The sequence below is a fragment of the Xyrauchen texanus genome, chromosome 15, assembly GCF_025860055.1.
Source record: "Xyrauchen texanus isolate HMW12.3.18 chromosome 15, RBS_HiC_50CHRs, whole genome shotgun sequence".
NCBI lineage: Eukaryota > Metazoa > Chordata > Actinopteri > Cypriniformes > Catostomidae > Xyrauchen > Xyrauchen texanus.
Genome location: NC_068290.1, coordinates 41,327,265 through 41,349,770, shown reverse-complemented (window position 1 = coordinate 41,349,770; position 22,506 = coordinate 41,327,265). Strand labels below are relative to the sequence as shown.

The window sequence follows — 22,506 nt, the reverse complement described above, 5'->3', positions numbered from 1 at the left end:
TACTACTAATAATATAACAACAAAAACAATATAATTATTGCCAATAATAATAACCATCATCATGTTAAAAACGTGTGTAGCCTAGAGTATAAAACAAATTGGATGAACATAGTTATACCTGTAGGTTAATAGTTATGCTTTATGTCTTCTAGCTATATTTGAAACACAATCATTTGAGTCAAATAATTGTGTTTAAAAGGAAAAAGTAGCGATTCTTGTACCTTTTGCATACACAAAGACAAGAAGGATTGGTCAAATGGTTTGTCTTTGTCTGTTTATGCAAAAGGTACAAGAATCGCTACTTTTCAGCAGAAGTTAAAGACCAAGTGAAACAGGCATTTTTGGCTATGCTGGAGGGGGTGACCAGACATGCAGTTGATGAACCTGTTGAAGAAGCGTCTGCAGTACCTGGTCCTGTCACAGAAGCACCTGCAGCCAAAAAGCCATGTAGTCTACTACTTTCAATACATGATGAAATACTGAAGGAGAATGCTGAGGTGGAGCAGCTGCTGGCCAGCCCCTCATCTGTTCAGGTACAGAGCTACCTCTCCGAGTTGCCCAGCAGCAGAAGTGAAAACGGATTGACCTACTGGAGGATCAACTAAGATAGTTTCCCGGCGCTTGCTCCACTTTCCGAACCTACCTCTCTGTTCCATGTACAAGTGTTGAAAGTGAGCGCTTGTTTAGCTTGGCTGGACATGTGATAGATAAAAGGAAAAAACGATTATCAGGTGACAAGGCAGAGATACTTCTGTTTGTGAAGAAAAACTTGCCATTAATGCTCAAGTAATAGCATTTTGCCTATACATATGTTGGCAACAAAAATGCCTTGTTATTTAATTATTACACACTGCACCTATTATTATTTCAGTTAAAACACTTCAGTTTTGTTCATAGGCGTGTAATCTTTGGACTTTAGTGAGACCAGTAAAAAAGAGAAAAGGGTCAAATTATAAACAGTGGGAAATGACATCTGTTTTGTTATATAAAGCAACTCATTTTCAGTTAATTGTTATTTCTACCTCTTTCCAGTTACAGAGCACTTTATTTTGAGAGTTGTTTAAGTAAGAGAAGATCCTGTAACTTAGTGCAGTTTGGGGGAAATTAGAATGTTTAATCATTTCTTCTTATTATGAAAATAAATTGAAGAAAAGTAGATTTTTGTTTGTATATGCTGTCAATTATTGTTCTTTGAAAGAAAATCGGAATCTGCAAAAATCGGTATCGGCAGGTCACACTTACAAAAAAAACGGAAATCAGAATTGGCCAAGAAAATTGCAATCGGTGCATCTCTACTGTTTTCCACTTATCAAAAGTCTAGGGGCGTAGCTCATAAATATATATACTAATCGCAAACCACAATTCGGCAAGGTTATCTACTCTGCGCCATCTTCGAATGCAGTGTGAACTAAGCAGTTTGGGTCACAGGTTCTCACGTTTTTATACGGTATGAGCTCTTCTGTTCGAGCGCAGTGGTGGTGAAGTAATCTTAAGAGCATTTCAGCATTTCCCGTTAACCTTTGCATTGGCATTTCCTTCGCTCATGGTTAAAACGAACTCCACACATTATTAGTACCCAAAACTAGTGGATGGTACTAATCTGGTACAACCACTATCTGTCTGTCTCCTCTCTCTGTAAACTGGCCATCTTTTTATCTCCCCCGACTCTCACTGTGAACACAAAGATTTACAATTAATCTCAGGTGGATGTCCTTACAGATTTCTCTCTCCCGAGATGGGTACTCAACCACGCCCTCACCTCCACAGCCATGTTAATCTTAACTAACCTTTGGATTGTACGCTGAGTGACTCCAGTCATGCTTCCTAAGCAACCAGCTGGCTCGGTTGCTATGGTGGGTAGAGTCACGTTGGGTTAACCTCCTCGTGGTTGCTATAATGTGGTTCTTGCTATGGTGGTGCACGTGGTGAATTGTGCATAGATGTAGCTGCAAATAGCTTAAGCCTCCACATGTGCTAGGTGTCCACAGTATTTCTATTTTATTTAATATATTTTTTTTTTAAATGTAAGCATACAGAACATTCACATACTATACACAGTAACAAAAGTGCTTGAGATAATAATCTATCCTCAACATAGCCAATTACAACTTGAAAATAAATGTCCCACATAAAAACAAAGCAAAGATCAACACAACAATTACAAATTGCTAATGGACAGAAAAGAGAATATTAGATCTAATGCAAAAGATAATTACTTTATACTTAATAATTTTACAGTGTAACACAATTACCGGAGTGAAAATAGTGATTTAGCAACATATGAACATAAACTGGTGAAACATTCCTTAAACGTGTTATAAATGATTTACTTATGAGGTGGCATGTTGAGTATCTAAAAAGGCACAGATCATCTAAAAAGGCACACATGAACAAACATTACATACATACTGAATACAATGAGCCAACTTGCATTTAAGAGATATAAATTCAAGAAATGTACATCTACGGAGCCCCTTTAGAGGACAGGAAGGTAACTTCTTTCCCATCTGAAATAGTTTTGCGTTCCCTCACAAAACGTTTTGGGGGTTCCTTGCAGTAGATTTGCCTTTCCTTTCCATGAAAATTTACCATGGTTTTACTACAGTAACCATAGTTGAAGTTTTGTACAGTATTTGTAGTAAAACCATATTAACCACAAAATTGACCATGGTTTTACAACAGCAACTATATTTTAACCATGATAATTGTGGTAAAACTATAGTGCAAATACTGAAAAAACAAACCTATGATAATAAAAATCACAATAATTCTGCTAAATAATTATTTCAACCATGTTACTAATGATAAAACTAATGATAGTTTACCATTGTTTTGGTTTTCCTGTATTGTTACTACAGTTTTAACATCAATTATAATCTTGTGTCACAATTTTTGCCAGATGTAGCCACATTGTTTATTCTAAATATTCACATGCATGAAATCACTGAATTTTAAGCACCATGGAAACAAACAAATAGTGAACAAATACAGCAAAAACATGTAACATTTATAAAGTAATAATAAGTAACTGTGAATGACTTCCACAAACAATATCATCTCTTTCAATAAAAAAAACAGCAATATTTCATTGCAATTTTCATTTGTGCTCCTTTTGTAATAAGCTTCTTTCCATATTCTAATTGAAATGATTTACTCAAAATGCCAAAAAAACCTATACGTTATACGATTCTGTCCTTAACATATTCCCTTTACATAAACACTTCAGCGACACTTAAAATGTCTGCATGTCACTATATTAGATTAATTGTAGAATTCACATTTCATAATAAATCATATCACATCGTATACATCCGATTTGACACTTATGTATAATTTCATAATTTCGAACCCAAAAACTTTACTAGAGATGTATGCTTGAGCTGTCTTCTTGTTCTTCTTAATTGTAATATATTGCAATGACATTCAAATGTTTTAAGTGTACTAAGTGTACAAATACTTTTAGGGCAACTGTATGTTTCTTTCCATAATTAAAAATGCATCCAAAGAAGAAACACACATTCAATCTTATCCTTATATAAGAAGCACATAAACAGGCATTTATTGACTTTGAGTTGAGATGTGGTCAGTCTCCCTAAACTCCAAGGATCTGAGCATCGGAAAATCTTCCCAAATTGCTTGATTCTCCTCGTTTTCAGCAGAATCCTGAGGGAATCTATTGAAGTGGTTAACTTCAGAAACACTCCCTCCGATTGGCATATTCTCATAGGGTGGGGGACTCCTAGGGTCTTCCACCCCTAAAAGGGGTTGAGTGGACTCTGAGCGCATGTAGACCGGTGGAGGGGATCGCTGGCTTTGATACGGACACCCGAACTCAACAGTGGCATAAGGGATAGAGTCCCTGTCCTGCTCTGAGTCGTAACTGCTGAAGACCTGCAATGAGTCGTGACCTTCAACATTGCTGCCGCTGTCATGTGACCACGGGTTCTCCTTAACATAATCAGTCTTGTACTGCTCTTTCTCAGAAACATCTAGAAGACTGAATTGGGACAGATACACCAGCACAGGGTCCTTGTATTCTTTAAAGGGGGGCGTGCCCTTAAAAAAACAATGTTAAAATTAGTTTGATTGACTTGGAGTTTGAGTCAAAATTACAATTTCCATCTACTTTGAATTTAACCTTTTGAGTTAAAGGGTCATACAGTAGTTCTCTAGCTAGCGTTAGCGTTGCTCTTCTTCGTGTATTTAAGTACTGATGTTACAGTGGTGTTAGATGCTGTACTGCCATCTATCGACATGGATCAGCATGATCACCTCTGCTGTCCCCGTCAGCTTTGGAATATCATTTGCATCTGGAAAATGTCGGAGTTTGAGGTCATTTCTAAAGTTATATATTACAACTACAATATAATTGCTTTGCCTAAAAAAACGTCAGAAATCAAGCGGACATGCTTTACTGTTAAGGACTGATAATTATTGTCCATCAAATCAATCATCTTTGGAAACTGCATTTCATGTTATTTCCAAAGACAGTTATTACTTTTATTAGAGAACCGCTTAGCGTGATATAAACCTCAATTATCTAGCAATACAGAATGTTACGGTAAAGGAAAGATTAGAATTGTTTTTGATGTTCAAATTTAGAATGTTTATGATTACTGTGTTTGGCTAACTCGTATTGTTTCCAAGCAAACCAACATCATGATTTACACAAAATCCACAGCAATCGCTGTGCCAGCTTCTAAACGAATGAAGATGGAATGAATGAAGATGGGCCCCCCCTTACTATAGCTGTGACAACAAAGAAAATAAAATGACATGTTGCTTTCCGCTTGCATTTGTAAACACAGCTGAAAACTGTCCATTACTAACATACATTGACTACACATGTAATTTTAAAAGTTTGAGGAAAACTTGTATAAGAAATTCCACTGATACTATTTTAGAGAGTGGTCTAAACAATGAATAATGTCTAAAAAAAATAAAGCAACATCGGCATCACTACTCATGTGTTTCTCCTTCATCAAATCTTTCCACCTTGTGTATACCGTATCGATGTTTACTCTTGTTTTTTGCATTTGCCGGTCTTTCTGTCTTCAGACCTTTTTCGCTTCTTCGGCATTACAGCTACTGAATCTCCTGTTGTCTCTGCTTCTAAAGCACTATTATCAGTATGTTCCATTGTGTTTTCATCACCAAACAACACTGCACTAAGCATAGTTAAGCGTATCTATCTACACAGGCGGCAGCCAATGACAATGGCAGCCACTTTTTATAAAAAAAACATTATGAGTACAGTCCATTAAGACCACTCATCACAAAAACACAATTTATTTGCTAACGTGTAAATCTTTTAAAATTAGCCACAACTTACTGAATGCACCTTTAACTAGATGCAACTAGACTATATATCTATGTTCTATTAAAACATTGTTTCTTCCTTTAAGTTTCAGTTGAATTGGCTCAAATTTAGATAAAATAATCATTAAAAAAGAGCAGACAGAATAATGACTGATTCTACAGTAGGTTGGCTGTCAAAATAAACTTGATTCCCAAAAGCTATGTACAATCACATCCGCAAGGATAAATTACATATGTAGAACAGGGTCCAGCTTATCAAAACCATTTTAACAATTAAAATACAATTCTGCTATTAATCAGTCAGATCGGTTATGAAAAAAAGTGATCTTACCAGCAATGATTCAGTTGTGGTCAACCTCTTAATACTACTTTTGGTTGGATCGGGAATTATGGGCCACAAACACATCTTCAACCTGTGACAAACAAATACAAATTTAATTATAGCTGCAAGCAGCAATTATCGGGGCCAGGCACAAGAATGGCAAAACATTTGTGCAAATTGCATTTTTGTGAAGATTTTAGGCAAACTGCTCGAAAAGCAATGAATTGAATCACTTGACATGCAATATACATTGATAGACTCTGTGGCTGATGCCAAGAACAATGACAATAGACTAAAATTATAAAAAATGTTTTTTTAAACATGCTGCATCAAGGCTTATTTTGTAATCAAAACATAATGATGATTTATCTTATCGTTTTTCAATTATTTTATAAAAATACAAACTCAGATGTGAACTATTTTTTTCAATTCATAAAATTGATAAACATTTAAATGCAATAGATTCAAATGAAATAACTTCCATACAAAATGTTGCAAATGCTCTCTTCTTTAGTAATATGAAAAATCAGACAGTAAGTATACTGAAGAGCTAGTTTAGCCCGTTAACTGGCCTCGTCCCATAAATGCTTGTTTAGCATTTTTTACAGTTGAAGTCAGTACTTAAGCTAGGGTCATTAAAACTAATTTTTTAACTACTCCACAGATTTCATATTAGTAATCTATAGTTTTGGCAAGTCGTTTAGGGTAATTTTTCCAACAATTATTTACAGACAGTGGGTCAGAAGTTAACTGTGCCTTAAAACAATTATGTCAAGCCTGTACAATTAGCCTATCAGAAGTTAATTGGCAAATTGCCTAGTCAATTGGAGGTGTACCTATTTATGCATTTTAAGACATACCTTCAAACTCAGTGCCTCTTTGCTTGACATCATGGGAAAATAAAAAAAAAAAATCAGCCAAGACCTCAGAAAAACAATTGTGGAACTCCACAAGTCTGGTCCATCCTTGGGAGCAATTTCCAAATGCTTGAAGGTACCACGTTCATCTGAACAAATAATAGTACGCAAATATAAACACCATGGGACCACGCAGCCATCATACCGCTCAAGAAAGAGACGCATTCTGTCTCCTAGAGATGAACGTAGTTTGGTGCAAAAAGTGCAGATCAATACCAGAACAAAAGCAAATGACCTTGTGAAGATGCTGAAGAATACAGGTAGACAAGTATCTATATCCACAGTAAAATCTCCTGTGTCCTATATTGACATAAACTGAAACACTACTCAGCAAGGAAGAAGCCACAGCTCCAAAACCAAAATAAAAAGCCAAACTGCAGTTTGTAAGTGCACATGGGGACAAAGATCTTACTTTTAGGAGAAATGTCATCTTGTCTGATGAAACAAAAATGTAACCGTTTAGTCATAATGACCATCGTTATGTTTGTAGGTAAGGTTTTCTAGCCGAAGAACACCATACCAACATGAAGCATGGGGGTGGCATTGTCATGTTGTGGAGGTGCTTTGCTGCAGGAGGGACAGGTGCACTTCACAAAATAGATGGCATCATGAGGAAGGACAATTATGTGGATATATTTAAGCAACATCTCAAGACATCAGCCATGAAGTTAAAGCTTGGTCACAAATGGGTCTTCCAAATGGACAATAACCCCAAGCATACCTCCAAAGTTGTGGTAAAATGTCTTAAGGACAACAAAGTCAAGGTATTGGATTGGCCATCACAAAGCCCTGACCTCAATCTGATAAAATCCAGAAATTTGTGTTTCAGAACTGAAAAAGTATGTGCGAGCAAGGAGACCAACAAACTGATTCAGTTACACCAGTTCTGTCTGGAGGAATGGGCCAAAATTCCAGCAACTTATTGTGAGAAGCATGTGGAAGGCTACCCAAAATGCTTGACCCAAGTTAAGCAATTTAAAGGCAATGCTACCAAATACTAAGAAAGTGTATGTAATCTTCTGACCCACTGGGAATGTGATGAAAGAAATAAAAGCTGAAATAAATCATTTGCTCTACTATTATTCTGACATTTCACATTCTTAAAATAAAGTAGTGATCCTAACTGACCTAAAAGACAGGGAATGTTTTCTACGATTAAATGTCAGGAATTGTGAAACACTATGTTTAAATGTATTTTGCTACGTTTATGTAAACTTCTGACTTCAACTGTATGTTTATTGGACTATATGACCTTCATATCCAACTTTAATCTTGACAAACCTTATATTGTTCAAAAGCTACAAGTCTCTAGCTTTTGAAATATTCCCACTGTTTTGCGATCTGAATGTCATCTTCTGGTTTTGATCTGATCAGATTATGGCAGGAAATTCAAGTTTAAAATCCATGGTTAATGTCCAAAATTGAAAATAGACTTGACCATTTTATCCAAAACAGCGAAAATGTAGGGGAAAAAAAACAACTGATTATCCTTTGCTTGTGTCATCCCGTAAATTAAAATGTCTATTATCCATAAAATTTTGATTATAAAACGTATATTATCAATCAGCATTGAGGTCTTGAGGTCTCCACTATTCCACACATGAGTCTCTCTGTAATTCACAGGCGGAGCTGTCAATCAAACCATATCAAAGGCTCCATCGCCTCTCCAAAATGTGCATCACTAGTCAAGATTTGATTGTCAGGTAATGTAGCCATTGATATAATGTTTCTATGGTTATAGGGGTTGGCCTTGCTCATTCCAGAACAGTGACTTCTTGGTGTTTGTTTGGCTAGAGAACCTAAGGCCACCATTACCAGAGGTGGGTAGTGGAGCCAAAAAAAGTAATTAAAAAAAAAGAATTAAGTAGAAGTAAAAGTGCTAACATAATAATTACTTGAGTAAGAATTAGAAGGTATTCAATTAAAAGATTACTCAAGTGACTTCCTTTCTTCTGAAGAACATACATTAAGTTTTTAGAAGAATATTGTAGGTCTCTGTAGGTCATTACAATGCAAGTGAATGGGTGCCAAACTTTTTATGCTCCAAAAGCAAATTCAGGTGCCATAAAAGTAATCCATACAACGCCAGTGGTTAAATCAATACCTTCAGAAATGATATGATAGGTGTGGGTGAGAAAAAGATCAATATTTATGTCATTTTTTGCTAGAAGCCCTTCTCCCAGCCCAGCAGAGAAGATATGCAGAGAAGAATGTGAATCACCAAAAACGTAAGAAGAATGTTAAAGTGACCTGTTTCTCATCCAAACGTTCTCATATCACATTCTGAAGATATGGATTTAACCCCTGGAGCTTTATGGATTACTTTTATGCAGACTTTTTTTTAATCTTTAAAAAGTTGGCACCCATTCACTTGCACTTTATGGACTAAAAGAGCTGAGAAATACTTCTATAAATCTTTATTTGTGTTCTGCAGAAAAAAGGAAGTCATACACATCTTGGATAGCATAAGGGTGAGTAAATGATAAGAGAATTGTAATTTTTGGGTGAACTATCCCTTTAAGGGCTCTTGTAAGATCTGAATGAATTTGTCAATAAGAAGAGAGGTTTGGAAAACGATATAGTAATTATTACAGTGAAAACTTGAACAATGTCCCATAGGGAAATATAAACCAAAGCATGATCATGTTTTATTAATGCCTACTCCTGCTATTTCATAGCTTATTGTTGTTAGTTAAGTGTAGTTACAGTATTCAGTGTCGAAATAATTTAGATAATTAGTTCTGTACAGCAGTACAGCTGCTCTATGCAGCCTGTGACATGCTGTCTGTTTGAACTCCAGTTGTCAATAACGTGATCGGCAGAGCAAAAGGCATTTACACTTTACATGGATTTTTACATGTATTTATACAGTTAATCCACCCAAAGTAGCTACAATATTTTCCATTATCCCCGCAAGGGCATGGGGTAAATGCATAAATACCGCTTTTGACATTCGGTATGCAGGACAGAGCGCCCTGATATATTGCTGCAGATTTAAAAATCTACACTTAAAAACTGATGTATGTACAAACATTTAATTAGATATGTACAGACATGGCAGCATTGATCGATCATGAAAACAATGATCGATGGTGATCATGCATGACGTGACTTCACTTAATTCGAAATTCAGTGACAATTACCTGATAACTAAAAACAAACGTGTCAAAGAGGGAGCTTATTTTTAATTGATTAATCAATTAAAATTGAAAAAGTTAAATTACTTGCACACTCTTGCACCAAATTTTTATTTTATTAACTTAACTAATTTCACTTGCACAATAATATAACAAGTGTCTTCTTTAAAAAGAGTCTATAAATATGTCTCTAGACCCAGGCATTTAAATCGGAGTATGTCACTCTTGGAATAATGAAGTCATCTTGTGGCCACATTTGGTACTGCGTCTACAATAATTCTTAGAATTGTATTTTTATTTTACTTTACTATTGAATGCTTGTGAATAGAGACCTAATTTTCGTAAAGTTACAAATTAAATTTTCAGGTAAATGCTAAAAAGCGCAGTGCCAGCTATAACGAACATTTGTTATTTTGAAGTCAGATTCGACTGAGAGTAAAGAAATGCAGTGCAAGTTAGTGTAAGTTGATTGTACACACCAATGCTCTTTAAGAGCAACTTGGGATAACAATGTTTTTGGTTAACACAGCCCTGATTGATCCCATTCATTTAGTTGAACGATTTATCAGGCTGAATCAACATGCAAGTTTGTGAGTAAGAGTAAATTATGGCGATGCTATAGAGTAATTTAGAGTAAAATTTGAGTACATTTAGAAATTAAAAAATAAAAAATACAAAAAAATAGTTTTTTACTATTATTTGGTGGTACCAAAATTTCTTTTGGTGTTGTTACATTCCGTTTAGACTGCAAGCTCACAAAAACATTTGATTAGCATGGTCTGAAGATGATCTGAACAGAATTTGGGGAAAATTTGATTATTGCTGTGGGAGGAATTAAAAAAGTAGTTTTTTTAAGTAATTAAGTTTAAGTAAATGAATAATCGCCGACAAGTACCTTGACAAATGTGGTACCCTTAAACTTGGCTTGACCCAAGGAATCTATCAAGACCAGTCATACCAATAGGCTAAAATTATTAAACGTTATTAGCATTTCGCTATATTTTTGACCACAAGAATATTGAGCACCATCAGAGCATCGTGCCGAAGTTTCACATACCGAGTTTCGTAATGATACACCAATGCGTTTGTAAAATGCAGCATTTTACAACAAAATTCAAAATGGCCGACATAGGCAAAATTGGTATCATTCGACATGGTATTTCTCACACAAACTAAAGAGTCCAGTTTCGTGATTTAGGACAAACCATTCAGATGTTATAAACAAAAAAAGCCACTTTTATATCTCCTGACCCAAAGGGGGCACTGTTAAGTGTAGTTACAGTATTCAGTGTCAAAAGAAGGTGTTGTAGAAATACAGCCTCAAATAAAATGTTGTGCATTCTTCATTGGATTTGTTGATGTGCCATTAAAAAATGGTTTGGTCTAACAACATTTTTTATAAAGACTTTTTGTCCTGAGTGTCTCCAGATGTCGCACGTCAATTTTCAAATTGAAAAAGTAGGTTTGCCTGAAAACTTTGAACTTTTGAGGGCGCTAGATATGTGCTATAGTAGCACTTCAGACTGTCCTCTACCTGTGTGCAAAATGTCATAACCTTCCACGAACGGTTGTATGGGCTGCTAAAGGAACCATATCCATAATAATAAAAAGAACACTAACAATCACAATAGGTGCCTACACACCTTCGGTGTTTGGCCCCTAATTTTACTATTATTACTGGCCTAACAAACCTTTACTTTAATAACAAGCCTGTGGATGCTCACCGTTCATTTTTGCTAAAACAGGTTAACACAGTAATGATCATGAGAAGTGAGAAGCCAGCGCATGCAGGAATTACGATGAGCAACATCTCAATGCCATCTGAAAAACATCAGCAATAATTATTCATTATTAATGTTACATTCTATTTAGTACCAATTGAGAATTTCAATCTAATTTTAGAATGAAAATTAAGAATCATGTGAGAAAATTATTTGCTCACACTCAGGTCATTCCAAACCCATTTGCTGTTATTTTATTCTGTGGAACACACAAGGAGAAATCTTAACACAACTCTTTTCCAAAAATAAATAACATGTCTGTCATGGGCCAAAAATAAAAAATATGGTAACACTTTATAATAAGGTTCCATTTGTTAACATAATATATATAATAATCTTATTTAATGCAGTATGAACTAACATGAACTAACAATGAACAATTGTATTTGTATGAACTAACATTAACAAAGATGAATAAATGCTGTAAAAATATATTGTCCATTGTTACGCCAAATATATATATTCATGTTTACGAATGGAAACTTTTATCAAGTTTTATCAAAAATACCATAAAGTATCATAAATGTAGTCCATATGAGTCATGCTCTATATTCCAAGTCTTCTAAAGTCACAAAGGCTAAAATTTAAGTAGTTATTTACTGACTCATCTTCCCCTTTTTGGTGAATTAAGTCTTTCCGTCTGCTCATCACACAAAGTACAGGATATATATATATGGGATATGTAAACATACACACACACACACACACACACACACACACACACACACATATGTGTGTGTGTGGGGGTGTTTGTGTGTTTTTAGAGCTTGACAGGTGTGGTCAATATGAACTAATGTCATACGGAGAAGAGTTGTGTGAAGATTCCTCAATTTCTCCTCGGTTGTGTTCCACTGAAAAATAACAGCATGCAGGTTTGGAATGACTCAAGGGTGGAAAGATGATTTATTGTTCTGTTACCGATTTTCAAAATTCACTTGAACAGTGTGATCATAGACATTTACCAATATGTCCAGGTTTCAGGATTGTGACAGATCCATTCAAACTTCCTCCCAATGTATGAACCGTTATAAGGCAGTAATATGTAGAATTTTGCTGAAGATTCACCAAAACTTCAGTCTGATTTGTCTCTTTAACTTGAACCAATAGACAAACATTTTGGTTAATACATTTTTTTTAGAAATCTTCCACTGAAAAACCGCTTACAAAATCAAAATCCTTAAATACCTTGATTATGCCCTCTGTCATCCCAGAAGTGAATTGTATATTTTTGAATAATCCCATTTCTCTGCTCCAGGGGGATTTCTACCCAGAATATTTTCACGTGTGAAGGATGTAATTGACGAAATTTCAACTCTGGAGCCACAGAGGGTGCTGATACATATGAAAACATTTGTCAGCATGTTAAAACTAAACACAGGTAAATCCACTAGAGGGAAGTATTGCATCATTATTCAGCTCTGCTTTAGCACACACAAATCACTTGCCTAGTTTACAGGAAGCCTTCATATATCATAGATCTGATAGTACTAACCTTTCTGACTGCTGTATGCTGTCACAGTAGAAGGACGTCCAGTCCCACCTGCGTATTTGGGATAAATAGAAATCTCATAGGGCGTGTAAGGCTTAATACCTGAAATTGGAAATAAAACAGCCATAGATTTGAATGCATTCTTTAAGCAACAAATAAGAATATAAATGATTATGTACAGGATGTTTTAAAAGCACTGAATGATGTTACTGAATGAGAGTAACTCAGTTTTCAGTTTCCTATTGTCATCGATTTTGGAACACTCGGTTTTCGGTGGATAAGAGGCATACACACAGCGAAATCAATGCGCTTTCAAACAAAAGCGTATTAGTGTGGATGTGACCTAGAACTTTCTACTAATGGAAATTAGACCTGTTTAAAAGACCAGCATATGTTTTTTATATTGATGCTGGTGTCAAGCAATGGAAGCTCGATTCCTTGTGCCCAACTAGCTTAACCAGCAGGCCTAGAAAGACCTTGAAAGACCACAATATTTCTCTGCCAAGACCTTGAAAGACCACAATATTTCTCTGCCATGTTGATAATATGTCCACCAGCTAGACCAGCACCAAACCAGCATAAACCATTATGTACATCTTGATGTAAATATTTACATTCCCACAGCAAGTGATGTCTTTCATAGAGACAATGGGGTGAGTAAGCCATTTGATGATTTTCATGATCAAACTGAGCTTGACATACACTTGGCAATCTAAGGAAGCTGGGCACCTTTTTGTTTCTTTTTGTGATGGTTCCACTTAGCAGCTGGAGTTTGTTTTGTGTAGTAACACTCATTCAAGAAACTCTTGCATCGACGGAGGATAGCTTTTGCACTGATGTTCCCAGCCAAAATGAGATTAGATGTCTTTCATAAAATCAATGGACTGAGGAAGTCATGGTGTGCTTCTCATGTTGCCCCCATGTGAGCTTAACTCACTGAACATACTCGTGACCGTCCGAGGAAACAAGGCGCCAGTTTTGTTTCTTTATGTGCTGGTTCCGCCTAGCGGCTGAAGTTTGATTTGTGGAATTACACTTCTTTGAGACAGTTGTGGATGAATCGGCATGTGCCTTGTTTTTATGCCTCCTATTGGCTGGAGTTTGTTTTGTGTAGTATTTTTTGCAGGACATTGGATGGATTAGGTCATCTGCTGCGTTCATGAACAGCCAGCTCACTGAATATTTGTTTATTTGTTTGTGAGACTGAATATAATTTTTTATTATTATAAATTTTCTTCAGTTTTCTGAATGAATCTAAATGTTATTTGTGTTTATTCTGCCAATTGGCTGGAGTTTGTTTTATAGATTATTTTCTGTGATGTAATTCTGTCTCACAAAATTTGTATAGAAACACCAGACTTGAGCAATCCGACGGCAAAGTTGTCGCGGGGGGCTTTCGTAGTCGCACATGGACTGTTTGAGTTTAGAGGGATGGATGCCAGTTGGCACTGTCATGTGTGGGGTTAATGCGAACATGATTCTTTTTTCTGTTTGTTTGGTTCTGGGGAAGTTCCCGGTTTTACTGTTGCACTAATGTGACCACGAATGTGGTCTTTATAAATGTATTTTTGAAACACAATCTATTTTTTCTATTATGTCAAAATGTCAAATGTTAATATGTGTGGATTGTCTATCTTCATGTGGAATGTGAACGTGTTGGGGCACCCCAATAAAAGAAGGAAGGTTATTTATTTTCTTAAATGAAGGAAATAGGATATAGTGTTTCTTCAAGAAATGCATCTTTCTCCACAGAAAGCTGAAAGTTTTGGGAAGATATGGGGTGGAAATATTTTCTTGAGTGCTGGCTCATGTAAGAGTAGGGGAGTCATTACGCTGATAAGTAAGCATATACAATTCAAATGTCTCAAACAGATTAAAGATAAATTAGGAAGAATCATTATTGTTTTAGCAGAAATTCAGGGGCAAAGGTTGATTTTGGCTAATATTTATGCACCTAGCGCTGTTGATCAGGGATTTTTTTTAGATCTTGAGGGGATGTTACAAGCCGCTGGCACCCCTCATGATATAATATTGGGAGGAGACTTTAATCTTTTGGTGTACTCAGTTCTTGATCATAGTGAAGCAAAAGTGTGCAAGCCCCCAAGTGCAAGATTAATGCTTCACAGGTTGTGTAAAAATCTTGGTCTTATAGATATTTGGAGACTTTTGAACCCATCTTGTAGAGACTATAATTTTATTTCATCAGTCTATAATATTTATTCTAGAATAGATTTTTTTTTCTAAGTCCCTCATTTCATCTGTTGTTGATTGCTCAGTTGGAAACATCTTAGTCTCAGATCACGCCCTGGTGAGTTCAGATGTGTTGCCTCATATGGAGGGAAATAAATCATATAGTTGACGCTTTAATAGTATGCCTTTTGCAAAATCCTGATTTCCTACAAATCTTAAAGGCTGAAATCAATGTTTATATGGAGACTAACTGGTCCCCAGTATACTGTGTGGGCATGGCTTGGGAGGCATTTAAGGCAGTTCTTAGGGGCCAGATTATACAGTATGCCTCATTCACCAAAAAATCCAAAGCACATGAACTTATGGAGTTGGAAGGGAATATTAAAAGTGCATTAAAAGACCGAATGTCATCTGATGGCTTCAAAGAATTGCCCTGATTGGAATACAGATATAATACTATTTTGTCACGGAAGGTGGAGTTTTGGTTATTCAGGGCAAGACAGTCATATTTTGAATCAGTGGACAAAGCAGGGAAGCTTTTTGCTAGATATATAAAACCATTCCCTCAGTGAAATCTGCTGGTGGTGAAATTTTTACCTCGGCCATTGATATTAATAATGCTTTTAAAGAATTATATCTTGATCTTTATAGTTCCACGTTTTCGTCTACTGATTAAGGTATTAGAAACTTTGTGGAACCATTCAATCTCACTAAATTGACAACTGTGCAAAAATTATCTTGATTCTGAGATAGACTTGGAGGAGCTTGACAAGGTAATTAAGGCCTTACAGGCAAGGCACCAGGGCCAGATGGCTTTGCTACTGAATTTATTAGATATTATGCTACAGAATTGGCTCCACTTTTGTTAGAAGTTTATAAGGAATCATTAAAGAATGGAACGCTTACGCCAACCAAGACAAAAACCCAGATCAGTCTAATTCTTAAAATGTAAAAATATCCAAGCGATTGTAAGAGTTACTGTCCAATTTCCCTGATCCAGCTAGTCATAAAAATATTGTCAAAAATTCTGCTTAACCGATTAAGTTATGACATCTCTTATACATATAGATCAGGTGGGGTTTATTCGGGTCATAGCTCTTCTGATAACATTAGGCATTTAATCAATATCATGTGGTCAGTGGTGAATGATCAGACTCTGGTCGCTGCCATCTCACTTGACGCCGGAAAGGTGTTTGATATGGTAGAATAAGATTATATTTTTAAGATTTTGGAAATATATGGGTTCGGAAAATACTTTTATTGGCTGGATTAAGTTACTTTATAGACACGGCAGTACAAACGAATGGATTAATTTCAGATTATTTTACTCCGTATAGGGGCCTCCGGCAGGGTTGCACTTTTTCCCCATTATTGTTCTGTTGACGGGGAACCAGAAGCAGCCACGATAAGGTGGTGTTGGGAGGTATGACACATAAGCTTTTGCTTTATGCAGATTATATTTTGTTATATGTCTCCGACCCTACTAGGTCTATGTCTTGCCAATACAGAATTATTAATTCCTTTTCTAAATTCTCAGGATACAGAGTCAGTTGGTCAAAATCCGAAACTTTGGCTCTGACAGCATACTGCCCGGTAACGGCTTTCCAGCTGGGTGCCTTCCAGTGGCCCCTCTAGATTTTATAGGCTTGGTATTAAAGGCACACCCACCTGCTGGTGATGCCAATCAGAAGCTGGAGACACTATCCTTGTTAAGATTCAAGAATTTTGTTTGAAAGTTCAAAATTGTATGTGTGACGTTTTGAGCACTCAAATTTTACTTTGTCCCAGACTCTGTATTTTGGATGATGGGGCGGTCATAAATTTGGAGGATAATCACATAAAAAATTGTTCTGACTAGTCTCATGATTGGCAGGCATATCATTTTATGGGGATGGAAGTCTGATAGAGCGCCCTGATTTTCAGAGTGGTGTGTAGTTGCTTTCAAGGAGGTGGCAAGTAGAAGGCTGGGTTTGTGGGCCTTATTTGTTAGTAATTAAAGACACCTGTGGCCGTTAAGTGAACTGCAGCCAGTGCTCGTGTACACACTCCATAGGGACGCGAGCATCGGCCAAAACAATGACGTAACGTACAAAGTGACAATGTGATTCACCGGCATCATGCTGACAGATGATGTAGCTTAATTAAAATTACACAGTTACAATTGTTTTATTACAAACTTTGAGATTGTATATTATATTTGACTCTTCAGTGCTGGAAAAGAGTTAAAACAAAGTGTGGATATAGGTCTGACTATGAGAGACTGTAGTTTGATATAATCACTTTTCTTTGCATGATACATTGACTGCATTTATACGATAGCCTATTTTGGCGTTAGCTAGCTAGCCAGCTATAGCTGTTAGCTAAATTTGGTGGATGATGAAAGTAGCTGTTTATAAAATAGACTGTACATTTATAAATATGTTGACACAGTTCAGTATTAATGTGACATCACAACTGTCATTTTGATATATCGATATTGTTTTATTATAAAAGAAAGTATATATTTTCTGTATAACCAAGTTACGTTACACTAATGAATGGAGCTTTTTGAATTATCTTGAACATTGTCTAGCATTAATTTAAGGTATTATTGTAGTATACATTGCCGAATAATTACAGATTTACATTGTTTATGACAGTTACTTTGCAAGCTAACATGACACAGATCAATCCTTATGAAACTATATCTAACATGATTTTGCAGTTATGTAAGCTTACCTGTCCAATAAGAACAACACTAATTCAGGGTCCCCAAAACGAACAAAGGTCCCTCCGGGAATCAAATGCCCTGCCGATGTTCACTCTAGTTTTCGCACGACCATGATCACGTTCCCTCTTAGCCAGATGGGATTCAGTAGATAAATATTTATTATTATTTTTATTTTTTTTGACTTACTCAGAGTTTGTGTAGGAGTGCTGGGAGCCAGTTGTTTGCTGGATTCCATCTCTCAAATAACGTTACCTAGTGTTGCAGACTATCTGTTTATGCGGAAGAGAAGCTATTACTGAAGCAAGGCTCTCGGGAACAAAATGAAATGTCACATCCTTTGGATTCTCCCAGCAAAAGCGACCCACTCCCTTCGCATGAAAATCAGTGTACTAATTGCATTTAATATGCAACCTTGGAAGTCTGGGACGGGCTAGTTTTTTAAATTGCGTTACAAGCGGTTCACATATTGGCAAAATAAAGGCAAATATTACATGAAAATTGCTACATATTGCAACTTAAAGAAATTGGGCAATTAATGTATTTAGCATTTTTGGGGGACTCTCTGGGAGGGGATGTGGCGAGTGTAGTTTAGTTGTTTATTATATTTATTTATTTATAATTTTTTTTGTTTTTGTGTGTGTTATTATGTGGGACCGCAGGGGTGTTCGTTGGGGGTCAGGGTGGGGTGAATGGGGAGGGATATTAGTAGGGTTTGAATGTGAAATGTTGATTCATTGTATGTGTCTTTGGATTTTTCTTTGTTGTGTATATGTGAATCAATAAAAAATATTAATTGCAAAAAAAAAGGTAGTACATTAAGCTTGAAATGCTGAAATATTAGGACCATTCGTTATTATAAATAGTATGTATGGGTTGGGTTATTTTTTGTATTATTATTATAAAAGAAGCAAGCACAACATGAAAAATGGTTCTCTTACGAGAGGTTCTCTCGTATTGCGTAAGCTAGCTTACGCTACGGGAAAGATTCATCTTTTCTGAGATATTGAAGCCAAAAAATAATCCTTAATTTTGTATCCATTGTCAACGCAGTGCAGCAGCTGCATACCTTGAGCGGGCTAGCTAGCGAGCTCATTGGTTGCTCTGCGGCAACTGCTGCAGCCTATAGACGAACTTGAGTGAACTCGCGTCCAATGAGAGTCGCCCGCGCCGTCACTGTATCAAAGCCCGCCAGAATGGCCGTGGCTAGAGTGCATATAAGCGTAAGTTCGTAGGCTGGAACCCTGATTTTCATCTATTCAGCGAAGCTCTTCGCATCTCTGAACTGCAGAACCGCGTCGCCGTTCGAGGGGCATCTAGCAAGCTTGGACAGCGCTCGAAGAAGCCGGCCGTCTTCGCCACCTTCAGCCATCCTGCGAGCTACACCATCCGGCGACGTATCCTTTTTAGAGCAAGATAGTTCCTCAGCGAACTTCACAAAAAGAGCAACGAGCGTCTTTTTAAAGATGCCTCGCACCACCTGCGCCTCATGCCGCGCCCCTCTCAGCGCCGGAGACCGCCACCTCATCTGTGCTCTCTGCCTGGGACTGTAACAAGCCTTTTGTTTCGCCGCGCAGAAAGAAGCGCCGCTCCCAAAGGCTGCCGGAACCGGTGTTAGAAGCGACTAGCTCGCCGGAGCCTCTCCCTCGAGCCTCGCTTTCACCCTCCCCGCCCCCCCGGGACGCACAGTTGCCGCCGAGCGGCTGCACTGCTGCCATCTCAGATGACGAGGAGGAGGATAAGGGCTGCTGTTCCATCATGGCTTCGGACAGCGAGGAGTGGTCAGGCTCCCAAGCCGCCTCCTCGGCCCAGGAATCCAGCAGGACCCGTGCCGGAGTCGAAGAAGAACTAACACGTCTCCTCACACAGGCCGTCGACCGCCTCGGGCTCGAGTGGTCACCGCCCTCTGAGCAGGCTCCCAACAGACTCGACGGCTGCTTTCTTCAGAGAAGTCGCCGCGCAGCGCCCGCGGCCCGGGCCGCTCCCTTCCTGCCGGAACTCCACGCCGAGCTCTCTAAATCATGGAACGCGCCTCTCTCGGCCAGGAACCGTCGGTGGATGGCGCCACCGAGAGGGGCTACTCTTCCATCCCCCCGGTCGAGGATTCGGTAGCAGCACACCTTTGCCCGCCCTCCGCGAGATGGCGGTCTAAGCCAGTGCTCCCGTCTAAGGCCTGCAGAACTACTTCCGCCTGTGTTGGCCGCGCCTATGCCGCCGCCGGCCAAGCCGCATCTGCTCTGCATTCCATGGCTGTCTTACAGATCCTCCAAGCGGACCTTCTTCGAGAGTGGGATGAGAAAGGCAGGCACCCAGAGGCTGTTTCAGATCTAAGGAGCGCGATCTCGCCCTTCGCGCCACCAAAGCTGCAGCTCAAGCCCTAGGGAAGTGCATGGCCGCGCTGACTGTGACCGAGAGACACCTATGGCTAACGCTAGCCGACATGGGAGAAGCTGAACGCTCCACGTTCCTCAACGCGCCGCTCTCTCCGTCCGGTCTCTTCGGTTCCGCAGTGAGTGGCATTGTTGACCGTTTCTCGGATGTCCAGAAAGCCACCCAAGCCATGAGTCTCTTCCTGCCTCGTCGCGCTAGCTCCTCTGCAGGCCGCCCACGTGACCAGCCTCCTGCACGAGCCTCTTGACAGCGCCCAGCTCAGCAAAGCCAGACTTCTCAGCGACGACAAGGCGGCCACCCTAGATCGCGCTCAGACAGCCCCCGCAGACCGCCGCCCCTCCGCGGGCCTCGGCCTAAGATTGCGCTGACGGCCGGACCACCGTCAAAGCTTCGCCCCCTGTCAGTCCCCTTCTCTCAGGCTACTGCAGTGGTGGATTCAGCAGCCAACAAGCCGGTGATACTGCCCGCTTGCCTGCACTCAAATGCCGTTTTCACGGCGACCCAAAGAAATCTTGTAAAAAGTAAACATGCCTTATGTGTAGAAAATGTGCCCACAATCCAGTGTTCACCACTACACACAAGCATTACACTTCCCGTGTCCCTATCAGAGCCCACTCACATAAAGCGGGCACAGCCAGCTCGAGTGTTAGAGTCAATAAACGCGCCCACGAGTCCGTGCGTGCGCCCCTTCTCTGCCCGCTCTGTCACACGGCCAGCAAACACCTCTCTGTATGTAAGTCCCATGCCCGTGACTATGCTCGCGCATCACTTAACAGATGTGACTTTCCCCATTCACCTCAATCGGGAAGTCACTCACAGAACAGCCTGTCCCTGCTGTCTGCGAGCAGTCATGCATAAGCACAGTAAGCGCGCTCACACATTCTGTTCAGCTCGCTGTGTGCGGCAATCAGGGCGACTTGGCCATTCACCCTCTAGCGTTATGCTTCAAAGCGTGAAAAGCTATCCCAGGGATATCTAAATTGGTGTTAAGCACAATAAAACAGGGCTATTTGCTACAGTTCGATCGCCGCCCTCCCCGCTTCAGAGTGCGGCTCGAAACTACCGTGCACACGGAAGCAGCCTGCATGCTTCGTTCAGAAATAGCAAACCTTCTGTGCAAAAAGGCCATAGAGAGAGTGCCACCTTCTCTGAGCGAGTCGGGGTTTTACAGCCGTTATTTTCTTGTCCCCAAGAAAGACGGCGGCCTCAGACCAATATTAGATCTCAGGGTTTTGAACAAGTTGCTCGCAAAAAGACCGTTCAAAATGCTTACAATCAGGAAACTCTTCGCGCATGTGCGCCAGGGGGACTGGTTTATTTCTCTCGATCTGAAAGATGCCTACTTTCAGATTCAGATAAATCCCCGTCACAGGCCATTCTTGAGATTCGCCTTCGACGGCCAGGTTTATCAATACACCGTCCTTCCGTTCGGCCTGTCTTTAGCACCAATTGTGCAAGTCATTGCATGGATGCGGCGCTCGCACCCCTACAGAGTCAGGGCTTGCGAATTGTGAACTATTTGGACGATTGGCTGATTTTGGCACAGTCACATACGGAGCTTCTGTCTCACAGGACAGTTCTCCTCAGTCATCTGAACAGTTTGGGTCTTGCAGTCAATTGGACCAAGAGCTCACTACAGCCCAGTCAGGCAATTTCCTTCCTTGGAATAGAACTAGACTCCATGGCAATGACGGCTCGCTTATCTACACAGTGTGCGCGCCGTGTTCAGCGACTAGCGGCATCCTTTCAGATGAACAGCCTCACGCCTCTGAAAAAATTTCAGAGAATGCTAGGTTACATGGCCTCAGCCGCAGCAGTACTTCAGCTGGGTTTACTGTGCATGCGCCCGCTTCAGCATTGGCTAAACACCCGCGTGTCTTACCGGGCTTGGGCCACGGGCCGCCAGCCGATCAGAGTGACTCAGACCTGTATCTCAGCTCTGCAGCCCTGGGCAGTGGCCGAATGGTATCAGCGGGGAGTGACTATGGGAGCTGTATCTCGCCGAAAAGTCATCTCGACAGACGCGTCCAACACGGGTTGGGGCGCGGTCTGCGAGGGCTCTCCGGTTTTTGGCCTATGGTCAGTTCAGGAAAAGCTCCTTCACATAAATTGTCTGGAAATGATAGCGGTCGAGTACGCGCTCGTGCGCTTCCTCCCGGTCATTCAGGGTCACCGCGTCCTGGTCCTTTCGGACAACAGATCTGTGGTATTCTATCTAAACCGTCAGGGCGGTGTCAGATCCAGGAACCTCTT

General features: G+C 39.4%; 1 protein-coding gene across 3 annotated transcripts in view; it reads right to left on the bottom strand.

Annotated features, from left to right (window-relative positions):
* Window positions 1-1,986: 1,986 nt before the first annotated feature.
* The window catches only part of LOC127655531 (granulocyte colony-stimulating factor receptor-like), a 36,590-nt gene continuing 16,070 nt past the window's right edge, over window positions 1,987-22,506 (bottom strand). For all 3 annotated transcript variants that reach the window (XM_052143416.1, XM_052143415.1, XM_052143417.1), the window contains exons 11-16: window positions 12,969-13,067; window positions 12,662-12,808; window positions 12,439-12,570; window positions 11,420-11,516; window positions 5,651-5,732; window positions 1,987-4,056 (exon numbers count right to left, since the gene is read on the bottom strand). In XM_052143416.1, coding sequence (XP_051999376.1) covers window positions 3,559-4,056; window positions 5,651-5,732; window positions 11,420-11,516; window positions 12,439-12,570; window positions 12,662-12,808; window positions 12,969-13,067 — 1,055 coding nt within the window. In that variant the 3' untranslated portion in view covers window positions 1,987-3,558. The remainder of the gene's footprint in view (window positions 4,057-5,650; window positions 5,733-11,419; window positions 11,517-12,438; window positions 12,571-12,661; window positions 12,809-12,968; window positions 13,068-22,506) is intronic.